The sequence below is a fragment of the Seriola lalandi genome, unplaced genomic scaffold (assembly GCF_002814215.2).
Source record: "Seriola lalandi dorsalis isolate HSWRI2012SDOR001 ecotype SW California unplaced genomic scaffold, Sedor1 jcf7180002054554, whole genome shotgun sequence".
NCBI classification, from domain to species: domain Eukaryota; kingdom Metazoa; phylum Chordata; class Actinopteri; order Carangiformes; family Carangidae; genus Seriola; species Seriola lalandi.
Window position 1 is genome coordinate 2,281,620 of NW_019525107.1, and position 19,419 is coordinate 2,301,038.

Below are 19,419 nucleotides of genomic sequence, written 5' to 3' on the forward strand. Positions count from 1 at the left end.
ACACACACACACACACACACACACACACACACACTCACACACACACCAGCAGCCCCCTTTCTCTTCTCTCAGCTGTCAGCCTGCATTCCTCCCTTCCTCTCCATTTATGGAGAAACTCAGATGGCTAATCAACCACTAGATCACAGTTTGTACTTAAAGCCACAATTTAAAAATTTCAGGGAGAGTAACATAAACCTTTCCAAAAGAAACGTCCACTCAGCTGATCAGCTGCCTGCCCACTCACACTGAGTCAGGGCATCTGGAAAAACACCACAGGTCTTGAAAAAGAAAGAATTCTGCTTTTAGTCATATTGTGATTACTTTGACAGATATTGAAAATTGATGATGTAAATGGACTCATATAGCGCTTTTTACAATGTAAGTCTCATTCACACACTGATGGCGCAGCAGTTAGCAGTACAGTGTGTGAACCTCTAATTATTAGACGACAGCTCTACCTCCTATTTTCACCGGCGTCTTAACAAACTTTCTACATGCTGGCTCTTCTCTACCCCTTTCTGTCCACACCATCATCTCTATTTTCTTCACTCTCTTCTCGTATTGTCTGTCGACTGCAGTTAGAGCCTCTTCTCTGAACCTGTATATCCTTTCACACTATGATAAAGTGTCTCCCTTGTGATAGATACCACCTTCCATTTATCTCTCCTTCATACCTTCCTGCCTCCTTCCCTGGTTTACATCAAGGCAGCAGTGGTCTGATCACTGTCAGCTCTACAACCCATGACGTCACCCTGTCAGGCCTGTTTGTTACAGCTTCAGCGTCATAATAACAAGAAATTCATCATCACCTACACTTGTTATATTATTAATAATTTCACATTTAGGCTGATGATGATTTTAGATTGTAGGATACACCATAGTAAGCATAGATATGGAGAAAGAACAGTATTTCTAAAGGTTGAATCTTCACTATAATGAATGTAATCCACTACGGTTTTCATGACACTGCAGTTGTGTCAGCTCAACCTGTGTTGTGAGTGGAGGTGTGAAACCTGTGTGGTTTTTCACAGACAAACACAGACAGAAACACACGGAGATAAAAGACAACAAGAAACCCAATGATTAAACGACACATCAGACGTCTGCGTAGCTTCTCCACCCTCTCTCTCACACACACACACACACACACACACACATACACACACACACAGACCTTTGAGTGTGTGCCAGTAGTTTCCAGAACAGATATCAAGTTTTGTCTGCATGGTTTTTCCCACTGTCCATACAAAGACTCTGTACTGTATCAGCTATCTGACCTGCTCTGTTTGTGTGTTTTCACGCTCTCTTCCTCTCTCTCTCTTCCTCTCTCTCTCTCTCTCTCTTGCACTTTTAGATAAAGGATAAGGACAACAACCTCAGGCCTAATTTATCACAGGTCATAATGTCAGCTGTTGCCTCTGCTTGTAATTATAAATGTTAGGCAGCTTAGATTGTTACCTCGCACTTGAGCAAATCCTCTCATGTGTGTCTTTTGTGTAGCCAACCAGCACATACTTGATGCTTACCTTCACTTTAAACATGGAGCATGTCAGGTTTGAGTGTCAGTTAAGTGCCAAATGGATCCTGAGCTATAATACTGTAATCATGAATGAGTGTATCTAAATGCAGAAAGGGGGGGGTAGTTGTATTTGCATGCATGCACAGGTGCACTTAGGCGCCTCAGTACTGTAGCCATGTGTTTGTGATCCAAAACCTCATATCTGTTTGTTGCTGGCACCAACCTGACATCTGTCCAGATGCCAAGCAAACACAGTTTTCCTCTAGAGTGTGTGTCAAGATTGGGTATGTGTGTGTGTGTGTGTGAGTGTCAGTGTGAACTCCCTCGCCGCACTGTTCCCAGCAGGCTTCCTATCATGACCTCATAGCAGTGTCAGGCGATGATAATGCAATGTCTCTGTCTACCCTAATCACAGAGTGTAGACCTCCAGAGAGCGTCCAGGAAGCGGCAGGTACAGCAGCCCACCTCTTCTCGCGCCTGTCAGCAGTAAAAAGTTATGAAGTCTCACCAGTGTACAGTGCGTAGGCAGCAGAGGCGCCTAATTATACACAAGGCTGACATCATGGTGGGATCGCAACGTTAAGATTTGCTCAGTAACAATCTATTTAAATTATTATTTTATTATTAAGTCTACAAGTGAGAGACGATTGCCTGTTTTGCGTTATATGCTGTGTCTTTGTGACTCAGGAATAGGCTTGCATTATTCAAGAGGCTGACTGATATTTAAAGAGGCTTTTCAGATGTAAGTATTAATAAAGACGTAAAATCAGACAGTATGTTAATGGACAAAAAAATGATTAAAATCATATGACAGACTGCCCAAACACACGTTGGTAACATTTCCCCAAAGAGTCATGAAAGGTTGCTGATTCTGAAATGTCTTAGAAAATGTGTATGGCAAAGCAAATGTTTTGCAGGCAAAAATGATAAATAATCACACAAAGATTTTGCAAACAACAATATACTTTGTGCTCAACAAATGTATTTGTGTGCATGCTATTATCCACGTACTGTAATTGGTGCATATACCTTCCTCACTCAAGTTCCATCTGCATTAGCTACTGTAGCTAACTTCTGCGTGATGCTATACTGGCTAACTAAGCTAGTTGGCTAATCTGCTGCTTTACAGATACACAGCTAAAGCATTGTAATCATTAATGCAGCTCATTAAAAAAAAACTTCACTGTGCCACTATATTCATTAGCCAACTAGCATAGTGAGTCAATGCTTCTCTGGCAGAAGTTAGCTTGCTACCAAGATGCTAGTTACAAGCTAGTAAAGTAGCCTATGATACAGGCTAATTTAGAAACAGAATTTCAGGTACAGGTGCAAGGCTCCAAGCTCCCAGCTGCTCAGCTCAAGCTGTGTTTTGTTTCTACATAGCTCTCAGGTGTGAATGTTTAACACTGTGATGATATAAAACGGACTGATGCAGGATAAAATGAAGCCTTCACCTTTTTTTTTTTAGCTTTTGGGGAATGTGAATATAAACCCTGTGGATTTGAGTCACAGTGTAGGAGTGTTTACACGTATGTAGAATGTGTTCATGTGGTATGGAGGGAGGATTAGAAACACCTGTTGTGGACAGACTATAGACTGACAGCAGGACCCCTGGGTCTCCACTTTCCTCATACCAAGATTTCCTCATAGTAACACACACACACACACACACACACACACACACTCACACACTACAGGTCCCAGAGGTGTGTAGGAGGAGAAACTCTCGTCAGGATGTCCAGTGGAATGCAGTATGGCTGCTGCAGGTTGTCATGAGAGTTTATAAGGTTTATTTTAACTCCCACACATAGCACAGCTACCCAGTCACACCAGGGCTCTAGTGCTGGATCCTAGACAGACACTTTATCTGCTCAAGCCTTTATTTTATGCCAAGTCATTTGGGAGTTTTAGCTTCGGGTAAATAATCATTCATTAATTTTCGAGATCTTGTACTTCCAACCTCTGCTGGTTTGAGTTGACCTCGGTATGACCTGCAGTGGTTAGTTTCCAGATTTAGCCTGTCACTGGGGCCCCTTGTCAGGTCAGTTCTTTGGGACCCCTGCAGACAGCGGAGCCTGTTAACCCGCAGGGCTCCCTTGAGATAATCCCCCTCCCACTGGATGTTGTCTCAACATTGAATCGGCTCTTGATCAGGCATGAGCCGTGTAGATGCAGGGGCCGGTGTCCAGCTCAATAAGCCCTTCATACTCTGTGGCCCATGACCTTTATGAGGCGTCTATGCAAAATGATTTTTTCCAAACAGATAGAAACCCTGACAAACAAACTGACCAAAATGTGCCTATTGATGACCACAAAGAATGATGACATACAAATATGGCTATTTTTGGCTTCAGTGCCTTATATTACTTCTAATTTCAAGCAGGTTGAAATAAAATGGCATAGATTTCTGTTTTTTTAAATGACAAAAAATAAGGACAAACGTCATGGTTCCCCTGTAGTCTTTAACCAAAACTGCCTCTCCACCATCATGTTAGTCTGGATCATACAATAAAAAAATATATACAGTGTAGGGTTGAAATCAAAAGTATAACATGAAAAATCATAAATACCTTTAATTAAAGGGCATGATCAAAACATATGAATAAACATCCCTTCAGATTCTTGACAATTTGCATTTAAGTCTAAACATGTGGATTCAATAGAAACAGTTGAATTTCTTAAACTGAAAGAGTCTCATTTTTAAATCTAAATACTTCTACTATCTAATACAACTATGATCCCAGTCTGCATTTGTAAATCAGTGACCTAAATCCTTTTCCTATGTTGTGTCAAAACAAGCCTCATGAAGCCTTCAGTCCTTTGTCAAATACACTTTTCTTCTAGTGAGCAGATCTGATTACCTCTGCAGAGTTTGATCTGTCTTTAAAGAGCGACCTAACACCAGGTTGAAAAGCCGTGTTTTGCTGCCCTCTCTGGCTGAAAGTTTCAAACCTGTTTCACCTTCGACCACACCCAGCATCAGTGAGGGGGCGTGGTTGGGTGAAGTCAAAAGTGTGTGCTCTGTTGAACCTGTAACCACCAACAGTGATGTCTCATTTCCAAAAAGAAAAGTGTTACAAATCCCATTCAAATGTTTAAAGACCATGAAGCGAATTTCAATTAAACTAAATCATTTATAAATATAAATTAAGAACAGATATAAACTAGATTGTAGAGTGTAAAACATGAAATAAAAAGTGTTGCCGTTACAGACAGACTGCATTTGTTTCTTTATTCACCTCTTTGTGTCTATGACAAACTCAAATTAGTTCTAGAGTTTCCTATAGTACTTCTTATCCTGGAGCCTTTCTTCCTCAGGAAGTGATAAGAGCTTTTGATGTTGCCTCTTTTTTTTAAGATAGAAAGAAAAGAAATCTTTTGTGTGCCAATACAAGCTTGTAAATGTGTGCTGTAGTGTATTAGTGTATTATCACTCTGCATGTTTTTTTCCCTGTTGATTGTAATTCATTTTCTGTCCCCTCAGCCCTGGCTGCCGCCGTTGGCCAAGAGCCAGACCACAGCCACGGCTGCGCTCATGGCAGCTGTTACCCGGCAACCGGGGACCTGCTGGTTGGACGAGAGAAAAACCTGAAGGCCTCATCCACATGTGGGATGAGGAGGAAAGAGCCTTACTGCATTGTCAGTCATCTTCAGGTCAGTGCGCGTGTCTGCCTCTCCGTGTCCTTTCTCTCCTTCCTGTCTGTGCTGCTGTGTTTCTCATTGACCCCTCACCTCTCTCCTCTGACCTCGTTACACTGACCCTTTCCCGTCCCGCTGAAGGATGAGAAGAAGTGTTTCGACTGTGACTCCAGACGGCCGTACGACCCCGTCTACAACACCATCAATCACCGGATAGAGAATGTTATCACCGCCTTCAAACCTCACCGCAAGAAGTCCTGGTGGCAGTCTGAGAATGGTGAGAAGACTGAGTGCGCTGGCACTCAGTGACTTTACCTGAGTGTACACTCCTCATGTACAATACAAACTAATGTAAAATAACTCCAGTTTCACAACAAACATTTCGTAATGGTGTCTAATAATCTACCAATGATAAAAGGTTTGAAGCCATTAACAAAGGGTGCCTTACTAGAAAGTGCAACCCTGTACTTCTTGTTGCAGTGGAATAGAGCAAATATATAAGTCGGTCTTTGGCAGGCATGAGTACATGTGAGTGTGAGAGGATAAACACTTTGGGTTATCTGTTCAGGTATACATTCATCAATTTCAGAACTATGCAGCTATGTCCAAATGAAGCAAATAGCAGTGTTGCATTTTGGTTTTTAGCTGTGTTAGCAGCATGGCTCTGAGACGCCAGTGTCAGTTGGTTGGTCCATCATTTTGATTCAGGCTAGAGTATGTTGGCATTGTTATACTTAGCTTGTTAGCATGCTGATGTTATAAGTATAGAGCTGCTAGCATGAGTATAAACTGTTAGTCTTCTTTTAACTTCTCCATCACATTGTTTGTGGTGAAATAGAGACTTAATTAAAATTGAATCTGTAATTGTAAATTAAATAATTGTGCTTAGTTTTATTCCTGAAGAGCCGACTGATGGGTTTAGTTGAATGTTCTGTGCAACTTGACTGAGAGATAGTTGAGATATAGAAAACAAACACAGGCATCAGGCAAATATTAAAAAGCTTTACATACTGTTATTTCTTCTCTTTATTCAAGGTAGAGAATCCTTGTATGTCATTTTCATCACAGCATCATAAATGTGCTATAAATAGTGTAATCTCAGCTTTCATTTTCATGGCTACCAATTTTGCACTGAACCTTTAATTAAAGCTACTTGAAGTGCTCCTAAAAGCATTATCAAATAAGCTCGCCAAAATTGGTAGTATGGCAAAATTAATATGGCCTCTACTTGTATGTATAGTTAAAGCTATTAATATATGAGAGAGGAGAGGAGGCAGGATAGAGCGTAGAGAATGAAAGGACACAAAAAGACGAGGTAGTGGATCCTGACGCAGAAATAAGTTAGTTGGAAAAAGGGGAAAGAACAAGATCCTAAAAATTTATTGAAACCACAAGCAGTAAGCAACTAGTAGCTATAGAAAACTTTAAAACACACACACACACACACACACACACACACACACATACATACACACACGCCGTGGCCAACATCCTGTGACCAGCTACAGATGGGCTTAATAACAGAGTAGTCCCTGCTCTGGCAAATCAACAGAGGGAGGAAATGGGGATGACAGGGGAAGGAGAGAAGTTTAAGCTCCGATGGAAAGATAAAAGTGAAAGTTAATGGAATATTAGAATTGAGAGAGTTGGAGACAGTAGTGAGGACAGAGGGACCAAGTTAAACCGACTGACTGTATTTTCAGGTGCCACATAAATCTCCATCACAATGAGGGAGTGACTGTAAAGCTCTGTGTGGAGCAGCCAGATGGACACAAGGCTCATTTCAGCCGATACTGTAATGGAGTGCTGTCGATGGTAGCACTGCGCATCACGAACAGACCCAGAATAGAACAGAGAGAAACAGAAGAAGAAGAAGAAGAAGAAGGGGGACAGGAAGTGTAGAGACTATTTTTACTCCTGGTTGCTGCTGCCTTTTTTTCCATGGCATCTTTGTGGCATTTCTCTGGTGAAAGTGGCAGTGTGCACAGTGGGTCTATTTGATATGAATTACAGTGGTTTGATTGTGCGCACTCACTAATTGGTACGGCCATTTCCTGTGACTGCATGCAAACATGCAAACATGCAGGCATTACAAGGCACTGTAAGCGAGTATCAGCTTCGGTGTTTTATACTGATTGTGTGTGTGTGTCTGTCTTTTTCCTTACATTTGAATTCTGCGTGACTTTCTCAAAAACTGCTCCATTAAAAAGGCTCAAAATTTACGCTTTGAATTGTCCTCTCACTCCCTTTCTGCTCTCCCTCTGTTTCCCCCTCCTCTAACTGGGTCACACCCTTCCTTCTCTTTCCTTCCTGTGCCTTGAAAATTCTTGACTTGTGGCAGATTGTTTTTGTGTATGAGTGCATGCATTTGTTGATGTAGTTGAGAAGATTGACCTGTTGGTTAGCTAAATGAACTAGCTACAAAAATCTCTATACTCGGACACTTGGACTCAATGCTAAGCCTTTATCATAAGGTACGCTTCCTTAGCTATGAGCTTGGTATGGCCTCCAAACGCACATGGCTGTGTTGCAGGCTGTAACTGTGTAGGCCCTTTAAATAAAGTTTGCAAGACCAAGCTTTCCAAACAAACTTCCTAGCTGTCTATTTCATCCATGTCATTTACAGCAGAGCGCCCACGAACTTCAACATCGTCCTTTTCAGGGCAGCCAGAGCGATTTTTTTTATTTTTTGCTCTCTCCGCTTTCAGGCTGAACATAGAGTAAGACCACAACAATGATAATCAGTGGGTTCTCTGCAAGGAGCAACACACTTCATATTGCTCATAGTTATTCAAGCCATTGTTTATATAAGAAATCATCATCAGCACAGCTTCAGTTAAAGTAGGTAGGTTGAACTCACCACATTAACGTGGTGTCTCAGTCCTCAGACCCACCGCAGGCAAGAGTCTGAATTTTTGGTTTTCTATTCATGTCAGTAGTTTTTGATCCTACGCACCTGTCACTAAGATTTTATGTTGTGCATGAACTTTTCTTGCAATGACTACATGCCTCAGGAAAGCACAGTGTGCCACACACATTCACACTTTAATTACCTGCAAGTTATAAATGTTGAAAAGGTGGTTTCCCACGATGCATGGATGTGTGTAGGCACATGTGTTTTTGCAAAACATGTAACTGAGTAGGCATGTGGCATCTGTATCCATTAGCATTTTCTTTTGCATGTGTGTATGAAAGAGCTGTTTTGTGGTTTCTCTTACTGTTATAGAGTGTTAATTTGTAAGATATAAAATTCATGTGGGGTGGCTTTTATGTGTTAGTATGCAGGAATGGGGAAACTCCTCTTGGCTTTGTACTGTACAAGTAATACAAAACACAGAGAACATGAGTGAAAGTGGTCCTCAGAGTAAAGTGGCCTTTCAGAGTGTTTGGTCCTCTACAACTCAGGAAATGTGTGGGCTTTTCCGACTCACTCGCTCCATTTTTCCTGCCAAGACTGAATGTGTTTTCCTGTCATGATGCAGTTCCTCAAGCCAAAAGCACGGTTGCTACTTCACTTACTGCTGATAGCCCTTAAACTCTGTCAGAAGTGAATGATATAGATGGAAAATGAGTTCAAGTGGTTTAGGAATTAAATGAGTATGAAACTAATCGATAGTCATGAGTTGTAAAAACAGTGGTTGGCTTCATGTAAACGTAACATCTCTCTATATCATTTTCGATTCAATTCATTTTAATTCAATTCAAACTCAATTCAATTGTTTTACTGGTTTACAGGTTGAGAAAAACAATACTGACATAGCATCAAAATGCAATTTCCAAAAATACTAAATACAAACTGCAACAAGCAACAACAAAATTGATAATGTGTACATTAATTATATATTTACAGTATATTATTTGTGTGTGTGTGTGTGTGTGTGTGTGTGTGTGTGTGTGTGTGTGTGTGTGTGTCACTCACTCTGTGTCCTCTCTCTTCCAGGAAAGTCGGAGGTCTTTATTCAACTGGATTTGGAAGCAGAGTTTCATTTCACGCACTTGATTATGACCTTTAAGGTAAAATAAAAACTTTTGCTGTTTCATCAGCTTCATCTTCATCTACAAGCAGCTGATTGAATTACTCGCAGCTACGGTTGTGCTGTGTTTTGTTGTAATTATTGTGCTTAAAAAATGTATGAAATGAAAGAACTTTTGTCTAAGGCGCTCTTGTTCTGCAGACTTTCCGTCCAGCGGCCATGGTGATTGAGCGGTCGGCAGATTTTGCTCGTACCTGGCAGGTCTACCGCTACTTTGCTCATGACTGCGCCGCCGCTTTTCCCGGAGTCTCCCAGGGTCCTTTGCATAACATTAATGATGTCATCTGTGAGTCGCGCTATTCGGATATTGAACCATCAACAGAGGGAGAGGTGAGTGTTTGATGATAAGGATTTACCCAGGTTGACAGGTCACATAAGTCACACAACATAAAGACTAAAACATATTCTGTTTAAATATAGAAATTTATATTAAATTTCCCAGAATGTCAAATCACTCCTTTAAAGCCTTGACTGTTTAACAGATTCTACATTTGGAAGCAGTGTTAAGCAAAAAGACAAGAAAAACCTGTCCAGGCTGCAAGAAACCAACAGGAAAATAAGACCCCAAGCTTTTCACATCTTCTGTGCACACTCTGAATGTGGCTCAAGTTTACATACAATAATATGTGGACTCTAATTTACACTCATGCTCCATAAATTGCTAACATTTCAAATCACAGTTCAAATAATTAATCTGTGTATATTATGTATTCCCCGGTCTAGGTCATCTACAGAGTGTTGGAGCCAGCCATCAGGATTGAGGATCCATACAGCCCGAACATCCAGAGTAGGTCTCACTCACTCACACATATTGTTGGCAGAAGGTCAACGCAGAGGTCAGCCTTAGAAACGCGAATGTCTGTGACTGACTGACTGAGTGATGAAGTTACACTGCTGGGCGGCCGGCAAAGAGTTGGAGTTTCCCATTGGCCATTCTTCTTTGATGAATGAATCGGTGTGAACAGTTTCTGTTATGTAATCAGACCCCTCTTAATGACCTGTCTTTTTCAAAAACATTCTGAACTTGCGTCTCTTTTTATTATTAAGTATTAGATAATATTACCAATTAATAAAAGTGTCCACGTTGGTGTGTTACTGTACAGCTAGAAGTTTCCTTGGTTTAAGGGATTATAAAAGTTTAAGAGCTTTACAACATGTTGCAGATCAGTGCCTGTTGTTAAAATAAGCTTTCATTATATAATATCATGAAATACATCATAGTTATAGTGGTAAAAACTGAGCCATAATATAGAAAATCCTACACAAATATCAAAACTTAATCAAAACTTTTTCCTCCGAAAACTCTTGCCTTTTCCTTTGTGAGTTATATTCACATTTGTCACCTTAACTCAAACTCCAGCAGGCACAGTTAGCTCTTGTTATCCAGCTGTGACACATTACGGACTGCAACAGCCTGTCTCTCTGGGGTGTGAAACATGGTCCTGCTGAGTGGAAGGCATGGAGAGATGTGAAAAGCAGCTGTTTCTCTCCCACACAGCCTCGCTGTCCTGGCCCTCGTGTTTAGACTGGCAGGACTTGAGAGCTTTTCCCAGAAGCCCGAGCTTGGTTTCCAATGCAACAGCAGAGGCTGACTTGTTCTCTGGTTAAATATCTTGATGTAACTGACCCACATGTCGACCTCTGACCCCGCACAGCTGAACTGTCCGTATTTACTTGCTGCTGTTGTCAAGACAATGAATCACCATCCAATGTAGTTGTGCTTGTGTAGCTTTTTTTGTTTGTTTGTTTCTACATCACTTGAGTGAGAATAGGTTACTGTTTGCCCTGAGTTTAACCTTCCAGTCAAACTTCCTCTCAGTACATATTCTGCCTCCTTGATTGGCAGACCATAACCCCCAATCCCAACGCTGGCTCTAACCTTAACCATCTTTGGGAGATAATACGCAGACTCAGGGAGTCAGTGTCAGTGGAAAACAAAAAGTCCTAAAGACTTTCTGTCTGACTGCCTCTTTGTGTTCCAACAAATTTCTTTAAGATTTCTATCTTAGTCCCAGCATTTCTGAAACTTGGTAGCATTTCATATACAACCAACCAGCTACAGATTAGCTACAACCTGCAGCAGAGCTCCATTAACTATACTTCCAAATATTCTTTTATAATCATGCTCTGAAGGAGGCCTTGATTCAGAAAACACTAGTGGAAAGAGAAAATTTCAGTAAAATTTCCTCTTATAATAACAGAGTAAAATATGGTAATAGGTCAAAATGTGAACTCAGTTTTTAAAGGCGTTTTCAGCCATGCTTGCGACTTGCCTTAATGTTGGTTTGTCAGATATTCATGGTGCTTAGAGGATGAATCCTAATCCTCTGATTTTTCCTCCTGCACTAACATTAAGTCAACATTTCATTTATCCAGTACTTTTACTTTACTAAATAATAGGTTGTGTTTTTTGCTAATTAGCAAATGCTAGCATGCTAAATGCAGAACCAAGACGGTGAACTTGCTAAATATTACCTGCAAATCATCAGCATGTTAGCATTATCATGAAAATGTTGATATAAGCATTAACTGAAAGCATTGCTGTGTCCAAGTACAGCCTCACAGGGCTGCTAGCATAGCTGTAGACTGTCAGTCATGTTATAAATTAGTAATAATTTTAGTTTATATAGTGAACAGTTTAGCTGCTAAACATCAACATGTGGTGTTAGCATTTAGCACCACAGCCTCACAGACTCTTGTTTTTGGTTTTCTAGAAGTCTCTTTATTCATTACAATCAAATGCACTGATTTCACAAATCTATATAAAGCTTTTAAAAAAGACTCTGCAATCCACTACCTCTTCCTCAGCCCTCTGTATGTGTTCAGTTAGACAGAGCTGGTAATATATGTCAGTCTCAGTTTCAGCCCTTTGCCTGCTGAAAGCTGCTGTTTGGCTGCTGCAGTCGCTGCTAAGGGATCTGCAGGACTGTTCTCCAGTCTGCTGTTACTACAGGAGGAGAAACAGACACTGTCATAGTGTGGTGAAGCTGGATTAGCTCTCGTCTGTCAGAGAGGGATTTATTACTGCAGATAAAGTCAGTGGGGTGCAGTTAGAGGGTCAGAATTTGGGAGAAAAGGAATCCTTTCATGAACCATTTCATCCATCTCATTGTAATGCTGCTGTTTCGACTCCACAGGAAGTGAAAAATGAGTGGAAACTCAGGAAGCTAAAAGTTTTTAAATGCAGGTCATGGCTGAGATTTGTTCTTTTTTCTTTTCTTTTTTTGTGGGGATGAACAGTTTAGAAAACAAACTGACTGGAGTTGATGATGCTATGCTGATTATGAATGTTCATAATCATCATATATAATCATGTTGATAATGACAGTGATATGAATTCATGCTAAAATTACAGTGCAACTTTCTGCATCATTTGCTAAGAGTAGACTTGTTTTCCACGATATGAGCTTCTTGAAGTCAGGAGTATTGGTTATAATCTGTATTCACTCTCTGCTTACTGGTATTGTTACTGGAAGTCATTTCTTCCTCCTGAGGGCCCTCGGGAAGAGACATGCATGTATGTTAGGTAGGCCAACATGCATTAGTTTGTAAGTGTGTGGGTGTGTTTGTGTGTGTGTGTTGTAGGCTACTTTTGGGGACACATTTCAGAAAGAAGACCAGTTAATAGGCGGCAGCTTGTCCAACTGGAGACAAAAGCTGTGTCCATCAGGAAAAAGCTTCATTTTTGGGTCAGCTGTTAAGGGTCGGCTAATGGTTAGGTAGGGTTATGTAAGTCTATGTAATGTCCCCAGGATTATGTGTGTGTGTGTTTGTACGTGCGTGTGTGTGTGTGTGTGTGTGTGTATGCGTGTGTGTGTGTGCGTGTGTGAATGTGTGTGTGTGTATGCGTGTGTGTGTATGCGTGTGTGTGTTGAGTGCTTCTGGTGAACAGCTGGACTGTAACAGCAGCGGATGTTCCATCCATGTTAACTTTGTGTAGGAAGAACCATTTCAACACCACAATCCATTACTTTCCATCATTTTCCGATTTCCCATCTTCTGGAAATGTACTTGAAAGTTACAAATGTCGTTAGTTGGATGTATGAAGAGAGTGTTCAGTTCAGTCAGGGGCACTTATGTTCAAGAACTGACCATTTATAGCAAATGGTAAAGAATTTTATATATAAAAGTTGATTAATAGATTCTGTTTTAAAAATGCTAATCTTCAATTGCTGTGCACCTTCCTACCTTATGAAATGGTAAAACTGCTTATGGGATTTAAACCGCCCCTCCTGAACCATGCCTTCCCGTTTCTCTCATCCGACCCACTTCTCTTCTTCCCACCAGACCAGCTGAAGATCACCAACTTGAGGGTGAACTTCACCAAACTTCACACGCTAGGAGACAACCTGCTGGACCCAAGAGCAGAAATAAAGGAGAAGTATTACTACGCCATATATGAGCTCGTCGTACGTGGAAACTGCTTTTGCTACGGCCACGCCTCGGAGTGCGCCCCCATCGATGGCATCAGGGATGATATAGAAGGAATGGTGAGTGATGAGAATCATTCACAGTATAGACCTTTTAATTAGCACAGTTTCCCTCTGTAATTTGTTCTCACTTCCCATATGGATTACCGTAACTCTCCCTCCTTCTCATCTCTCTTTAAGGTTCACGGCAGGTGTGTGTGTAACCATAACACCAACGGTTTGAACTGTGAGCAATGCGATGACTTTTACAATGACCTGCCCTGGAGACCAGCTGAGGGACGCAACACCAACGCCTGCAAGAGTGAGTACAGAGGAGGAAGCACAGGGCGCGTTAAGTGTTGTGCAAAAACATCAGAGCTTTATCTCTGAAGATAGTTAATACTGATGCAAAAAGAGGTCCATAAACTGCTGCTTTTTATTGATTATTTGTGAGGAGACTAATGTAACTACCGAGCACAGTGGCTGACACTTTGGGGTATTTACACGTCTAAAAATATAACCTGAGCCGCGGACCCATGTGCCTGTGGACAGTAAACACTTGGAGAAAGTGAGAGAAGAAAAAAACCAGAATAATAGAACGTCAGCAAAGACTCATCTGTTTGAAATAATAATGTGTTTTGTAGAGTGTAACTGCAACAGCCACTCGACCCAGTGCCACTTTGACATGGCGGTGTATTTGGCCACGGGTAACGTCAGCGGAGGAGTGTGCGATGACTGTCAGCACAACACCATGGGACGCAACTGTGAGATGTGCAAACCTTTCTACTACAAAGACCCCATCAAAGATATAAGGGACCCACGAGTGTGCGTAGGTGAGTGTGTGTGTGTTTGTGTAAAATTATATTCCAATACTTCATTCGTAACAGTAACTCACAACTAACTGAAGCGTCAGTATGAATTATTATCCTCTAACTAACGCATTAAAACTTGCCCCCCGCCTGTCTGTCCCGTAGCTTGCGACTGTGACCCGGACGGTTCTCAGAACGGGGGGATGTGCGACAGCCACACCGACCCTTCCCTCGGCATGGTGGGAGGTCAGTGTCGTTGCAAGGCCAACGTGGAGGGGCCGCGCTGCGACAAGTGTAAAACCGGCTTCTTTGGCCTGAGCGCTGAAAACCCCCAGGGCTGCCAACGTGAGTACATTCTGTGTTCGAGCTCACACAAACATAGGAGTGTTGTAAAGACCCAGTTTGTCCGCTATGAGATCATCATCAGTTTCATGTCAGAGGTTCTTCAGCTATTCTGATTTATATACATTCATATCACCCATCAAATAACAGTTTATGATGAAACTGGTTATCATACTGGTAGTATACAACAAATGCTGTATATAGACACCTGATACTTCATGTGAAATTATGTTTTAATGTTATATAAAATCATATTTTCATCTTTACTACAAAGAGTACTGTCCTTTACTGCATTATCTTGGACCGGTGTTCATTTAATTCTTCAAAAATAAGAACAGTAACGTAAGTTTGTGCAGATTGTGTTGCCTGAGAGTTGAAACACGGGGCAGGAAAATGTCTGCAAATGACTCGTTACTGCTCATAAAGTTTAATTACTGTGAGTGCATGGTAATACTGAAGGCAGCAGGTTATCTCCTCTGAGGGGGGATATGTCCCCCACATCCTCAGTGGAGATCAGGCTCTTGCCTACTAGGCTTTGTAATGAATTGCTTTTAAGTTTCGTTTAAGTTTGTTTTTGAATGATTTATTTATTGTTATCCTCCACCCTCCAGCTTGCTGGTGTGACCACAGAGGAACCGTGTCAGGTAGCTCCCAGTGCGACCCAGTCAGTGGAGACTGCTTCTGCAAGCGTCTCGTCACCGGACGCAGCTGTGACCAGTGTCTGGTAAGACTTTTGTTTTCTGGCTTGAATGGAAAATCTCACATTTTCCAAGATTTGGCCTGTTCATCTCTTTCTTTTTTTTTTTTTTTTTTTTTTTTTTGACTACCTCAGTCACTTTATCATCCTGTGTTTGATACAATTCAAGTTGAACGTAAGCATTGAATCTGATTTCTTAAGGCTGCTTGGCCTACTTTGCACTTCACACTCTTGTTTCTTTCTCCTGTTTATCTCTCGCCCCCTCTGCCCAGCAGCCCGGGATGTGAGGTGGTGAAGCTTCCTGCTATAATTCAACCTCTTGTCCCAAACCTACTCAGCCAGGAATAGTGTAGGCAGGAATGCGAGCTCCTTCCTGGGCTCTGTGTCTAAATTTAACCCAGGGATTTGAGGCTTGTCCGGTTGGTGTGGGTTTCAGCAGGCCTAAAATGGTCAGGGCCTGGACGTGGTCCGAAAGCGGATCCTATCGTCCGTGTGAAGCTTCATTTTAGAAACAATAATGTCAACAAATCCTACTGAAGCAATATTACCAGAATAAATGTACATTTAATGTCATTACAGCGTTTCTCATGTTAGTGTTCCAAATAGCTTTCAAGCCTAACACACTAGTGAGAAAAAGCCAGACCAGTATCACTGCAGATGGATGTGATACAGAATCCGATATAACACTAATGAAGAAACCACAAAATTTGGCAAAAGTAAAAAACACATCAGATAAACACAGTTAAGATAAAAAGCAAAATGCTGACTACAATAAAATCCAAATTGTCAAGTCAGCTCTCTTTGAAAAAGACGATCGCACAAAGTGAGCTGAAGGGAATGGGGCAGTAATGACATGACCTAAAGCTATGAGTGTTGATTTATTGGATAAGAGCGCTGGATACAGTATGTATGACTCACACACAGTCATGACAGTCAAACTGCTGTGGAAGTTCCCCTCAGTCTTTAATAGCATGGAGGGTGATGTCTGTCTGGAGCTAACTGTCTGTCTGTCTGTTGGGTGGTTGTTCTGTCCTCCTGTGTCTGTCTGTCTGCCTGTCAATCGCCCTGTCCTCTGTCCGTCCCTCTGCGTTTCTAGCCGGAGCACTGGGCGCTGAGCCACGACCTGAACGGCTGCAGAGGCTGCGAGTGTGACATCGGAGGAGCGCTGGACAATCAGTGAGTGGCGCTGTAGCTTCAGCCCGGAGTCATAAATCAAGTGCGAGGCTGTTACAAATTAGATTACACAGAGGTTTTTAGTCTTTAAGACACAACATTCAGAAACTGATTACTGTCCCCGAAGTAGCAGCTGCAGCTTTGTACATTCAGATTCATTGGCCTCCATCTTTATTCTTGGAGTAGTAATTTGTTAAACCTCTTGATAAAGTTTAATTCATCTTCTGTGCCCTAAATTCAGACACACAACCCGTCATAATGGTAACAGCAATATAGGTCTGTCGGTCAGTCCACCATTTTAATCCAGACTGAAATATCTCAAATCATACTCTACCATTTATTACCACTTTACTTCATAAACTGTGTGTGTGTGTGTGTGTGTGTGTGTGTGTGTGTGTGTGTGTGTGTGTGTGTGTGCGTGTGCGTGTGCGTGCGTGCGTGGGTCTGTGTGTGCGTGTGTGTGTGTGTGTGGGTGTGTGTGCGTGGGTCTGTGTGTGTAGTCAGGTCTGCATTTAATAGTCATATTGTTTTTATATTCATGCTTATATTCATCCATTTTATACTTTACTATATATTTTGTGTGTAGTCTTATATAAATATCTTCTATTCTATCTATTCTACCGTACCATTCTAGTCTTCCCTTCACTTTTCATCTAGCGCCATCATCAGGTCAGAACCTACCAAATACCTGAAAAACTAAAGACAGTTCCATCAGCTTCAGCTGCACTTTGCTTTTACAGCAGTAATATGATCCAATGTTATCATGCTAACATGCTAAATGAAATGATGTACTTGGAGAGATCATCAGTTTGTTAGCAGCGTCACTGTGTAGCATGTTAGCAGGTTGATGTTAGCATTTAGCATGGCTGTAGATTTTTAGTCTTGTTATAAGAAAGCAATGTTTTTAGTCATAACTTCAACCTCAGATTCAGAAGGGATTTACATGTAAAAAGTGGAACAGTAATTGTTTAGGTGAAGGTGAAGCATCCGCCATTGGCAGCTAAGCCATATAATATAAATTGTAGCAGTAACATAACAAAATGATTTGTCTTCTCTGCAGCTGCTCCATGGAGAGCGGTCAGTGTCGCTGCCGCAGTCACATGACAGGACGCCAGTGTACACAGGTGGAGTCCGGATATTACTTCATGGCTCTGGATCACTTCCTCTATGAGGCTGAGTTGGCCAAAATGGGACAGGTGAGCCATCATGTATTCTCTATCAACACACATTGGGCTTAAGTATGGAAACATAATTATAAATTAATTAACTAATAATATATCTTAGGGTTGTATGCTGGAGACCAGGGAGCATCAGGCGGGTCGCCCCGCCTCCTGGACGGGCCTTGGGTTCGCCCGGGTGCCTGAGGGTGGCACTTTGGAGTTCCTCATCAGTGACATCCCCTTCTCCATGGAATATGACTTGCTTATTCGCTACGAGGCGCAGGTCTGTGCGTTTATTATCTCCTCAGATCGAAATGTTGATTGTTGAGAGTCTTGTGAAATATTTTTATTCTTTCTCTTGCTGGGAATTAGATGAGCAGATAGATACCACTCATATCTTTTCCAGGAGCTTGTTGACTGAATTTCTTATCCTGGATCAGTGACTCTCCGCTAGCTGCCTGTGACTCCAGAAAGTCACCAACATAATCCTTACATGCGAACATAAAACCACAACTTTTCACCCTTCTCTTTGTATAGATATAATATATATTTTAAAGAAATAGACTTCCTATTTTCAGTTCAGGCAGCCATTACTTTGTAATTGTTCTCTTCCTCTTTTCATACTCATATTTCATGATCAGTAGCTTTTGGCCGCATATTAACCATACAACACTGATATTGTCCAGATGCCACGGGACTGGGAGGAGGTGCGGATAACAGTGATTCGTCCAGGACCAATTCCTACCAGCAGCCCCTGTGGAAACACCATCCCAGATGATGACAGACTCACTGTCTCGCTGCCAGCTGGAGCAAGGTCTGTGGTTTGAACACACACTCAAACATACTGTGCACGATCACTGAATATAAACTGTGTGCTGATTCTGTTCGCCCCAGGTTTGTGGTCCCTCATCAGCCTGTGTGTCTGGAGAGAGGTGTGACTTACAGCCTGCGCTTTGAGTTCACACGCTATCAGGATGCCAACAGTATCCTCAACGGAGCGGCCAACGCTATCGTCCTTGTGGACTCAGTGAGATTTATTTTCCATCTGAGTCACGAATAAATTGTAGTTTTCATTCCACATACATACTTATCTCCCTCCTCTCCTTTTCATAAATCCCTGTGGTTCTTCTCCAGATCGCCTTAATGCCACGTCACTCCTCCATGGAGATGTTCAATGCAGGCGATTCGGCCTCGAACACCAGGAGACAGACCTACGAGCGTTACCGCTGCCACGAGGGGGCGAAGAGTGTGACCCGCCCACTGATGAGTGACACCTGTGCCAAGCTAATCACCAGCATGTCAGCCATCATAAATGATGGCGCTCTGCGTGAGTGAGAAAAGGGCTTATTAAAGTGCTTTTGAACGATGTTTGTGTTGTTTACAATGCAAGAGGCTGAAGGGTCACATGATCCTTTCCCTGACGTCTGACTACCGTTAGAGGTTTATGGGATCAGTGAAGTTTACATTATTAATTATATTTTTTTCATGTATTTGTTCACTGATGCTTTTCTCCTCTGCATTACCATCAACTTGATATTAGAAAATATGGTATTTATTTATTTATTTATTGTGTTCAAACACTCAGCAAAGACTGTTGGTAATTTACCTGGAGACCATAACCAAGCCAATGAGTTTCA

General features: G+C 41.7%; 1 protein-coding gene across 2 annotated transcripts in view; it reads left to right on the forward strand.

Moving 5' to 3' along the window:
- Positions 1 to 19,419, forward strand: part of lamb2 (laminin, beta 2 (laminin S)) — a 44,170-nt gene that overhangs the window by 11,637 nt on the left and 13,114 nt on the right. For both annotated transcript variants that reach the window (XM_087176455.1, XM_023415564.2), the window contains exons 3-18: positions 5,004 to 5,173; positions 5,300 to 5,435; positions 9,099 to 9,172; positions 9,334 to 9,522; positions 9,916 to 9,979; positions 13,480 to 13,682; positions 13,803 to 13,923; positions 14,246 to 14,434; positions 14,576 to 14,755; positions 15,364 to 15,476; positions 16,546 to 16,625; positions 17,683 to 17,818; positions 17,907 to 18,065; positions 18,469 to 18,596; positions 18,677 to 18,809; positions 18,917 to 19,109. In XM_087176455.1, coding sequence (XP_087032581.1) covers positions 5,004 to 5,173; positions 5,300 to 5,435; positions 9,099 to 9,172; positions 9,334 to 9,522; positions 9,916 to 9,979; positions 13,480 to 13,682; positions 13,803 to 13,923; positions 14,246 to 14,434; positions 14,576 to 14,755; positions 15,364 to 15,476; positions 16,546 to 16,625; positions 17,683 to 17,818; positions 17,907 to 18,065; positions 18,469 to 18,596; positions 18,677 to 18,809; positions 18,917 to 19,109 — 2,268 coding nt within the window. The remainder of the gene's footprint in view (positions 1 to 5,003; positions 5,174 to 5,299; positions 5,436 to 9,098; positions 9,173 to 9,333; positions 9,523 to 9,915; positions 9,980 to 13,479; positions 13,683 to 13,802; positions 13,924 to 14,245; positions 14,435 to 14,575; positions 14,756 to 15,363; positions 15,477 to 16,545; positions 16,626 to 17,682; positions 17,819 to 17,906; positions 18,066 to 18,468; positions 18,597 to 18,676; positions 18,810 to 18,916; positions 19,110 to 19,419) is intronic.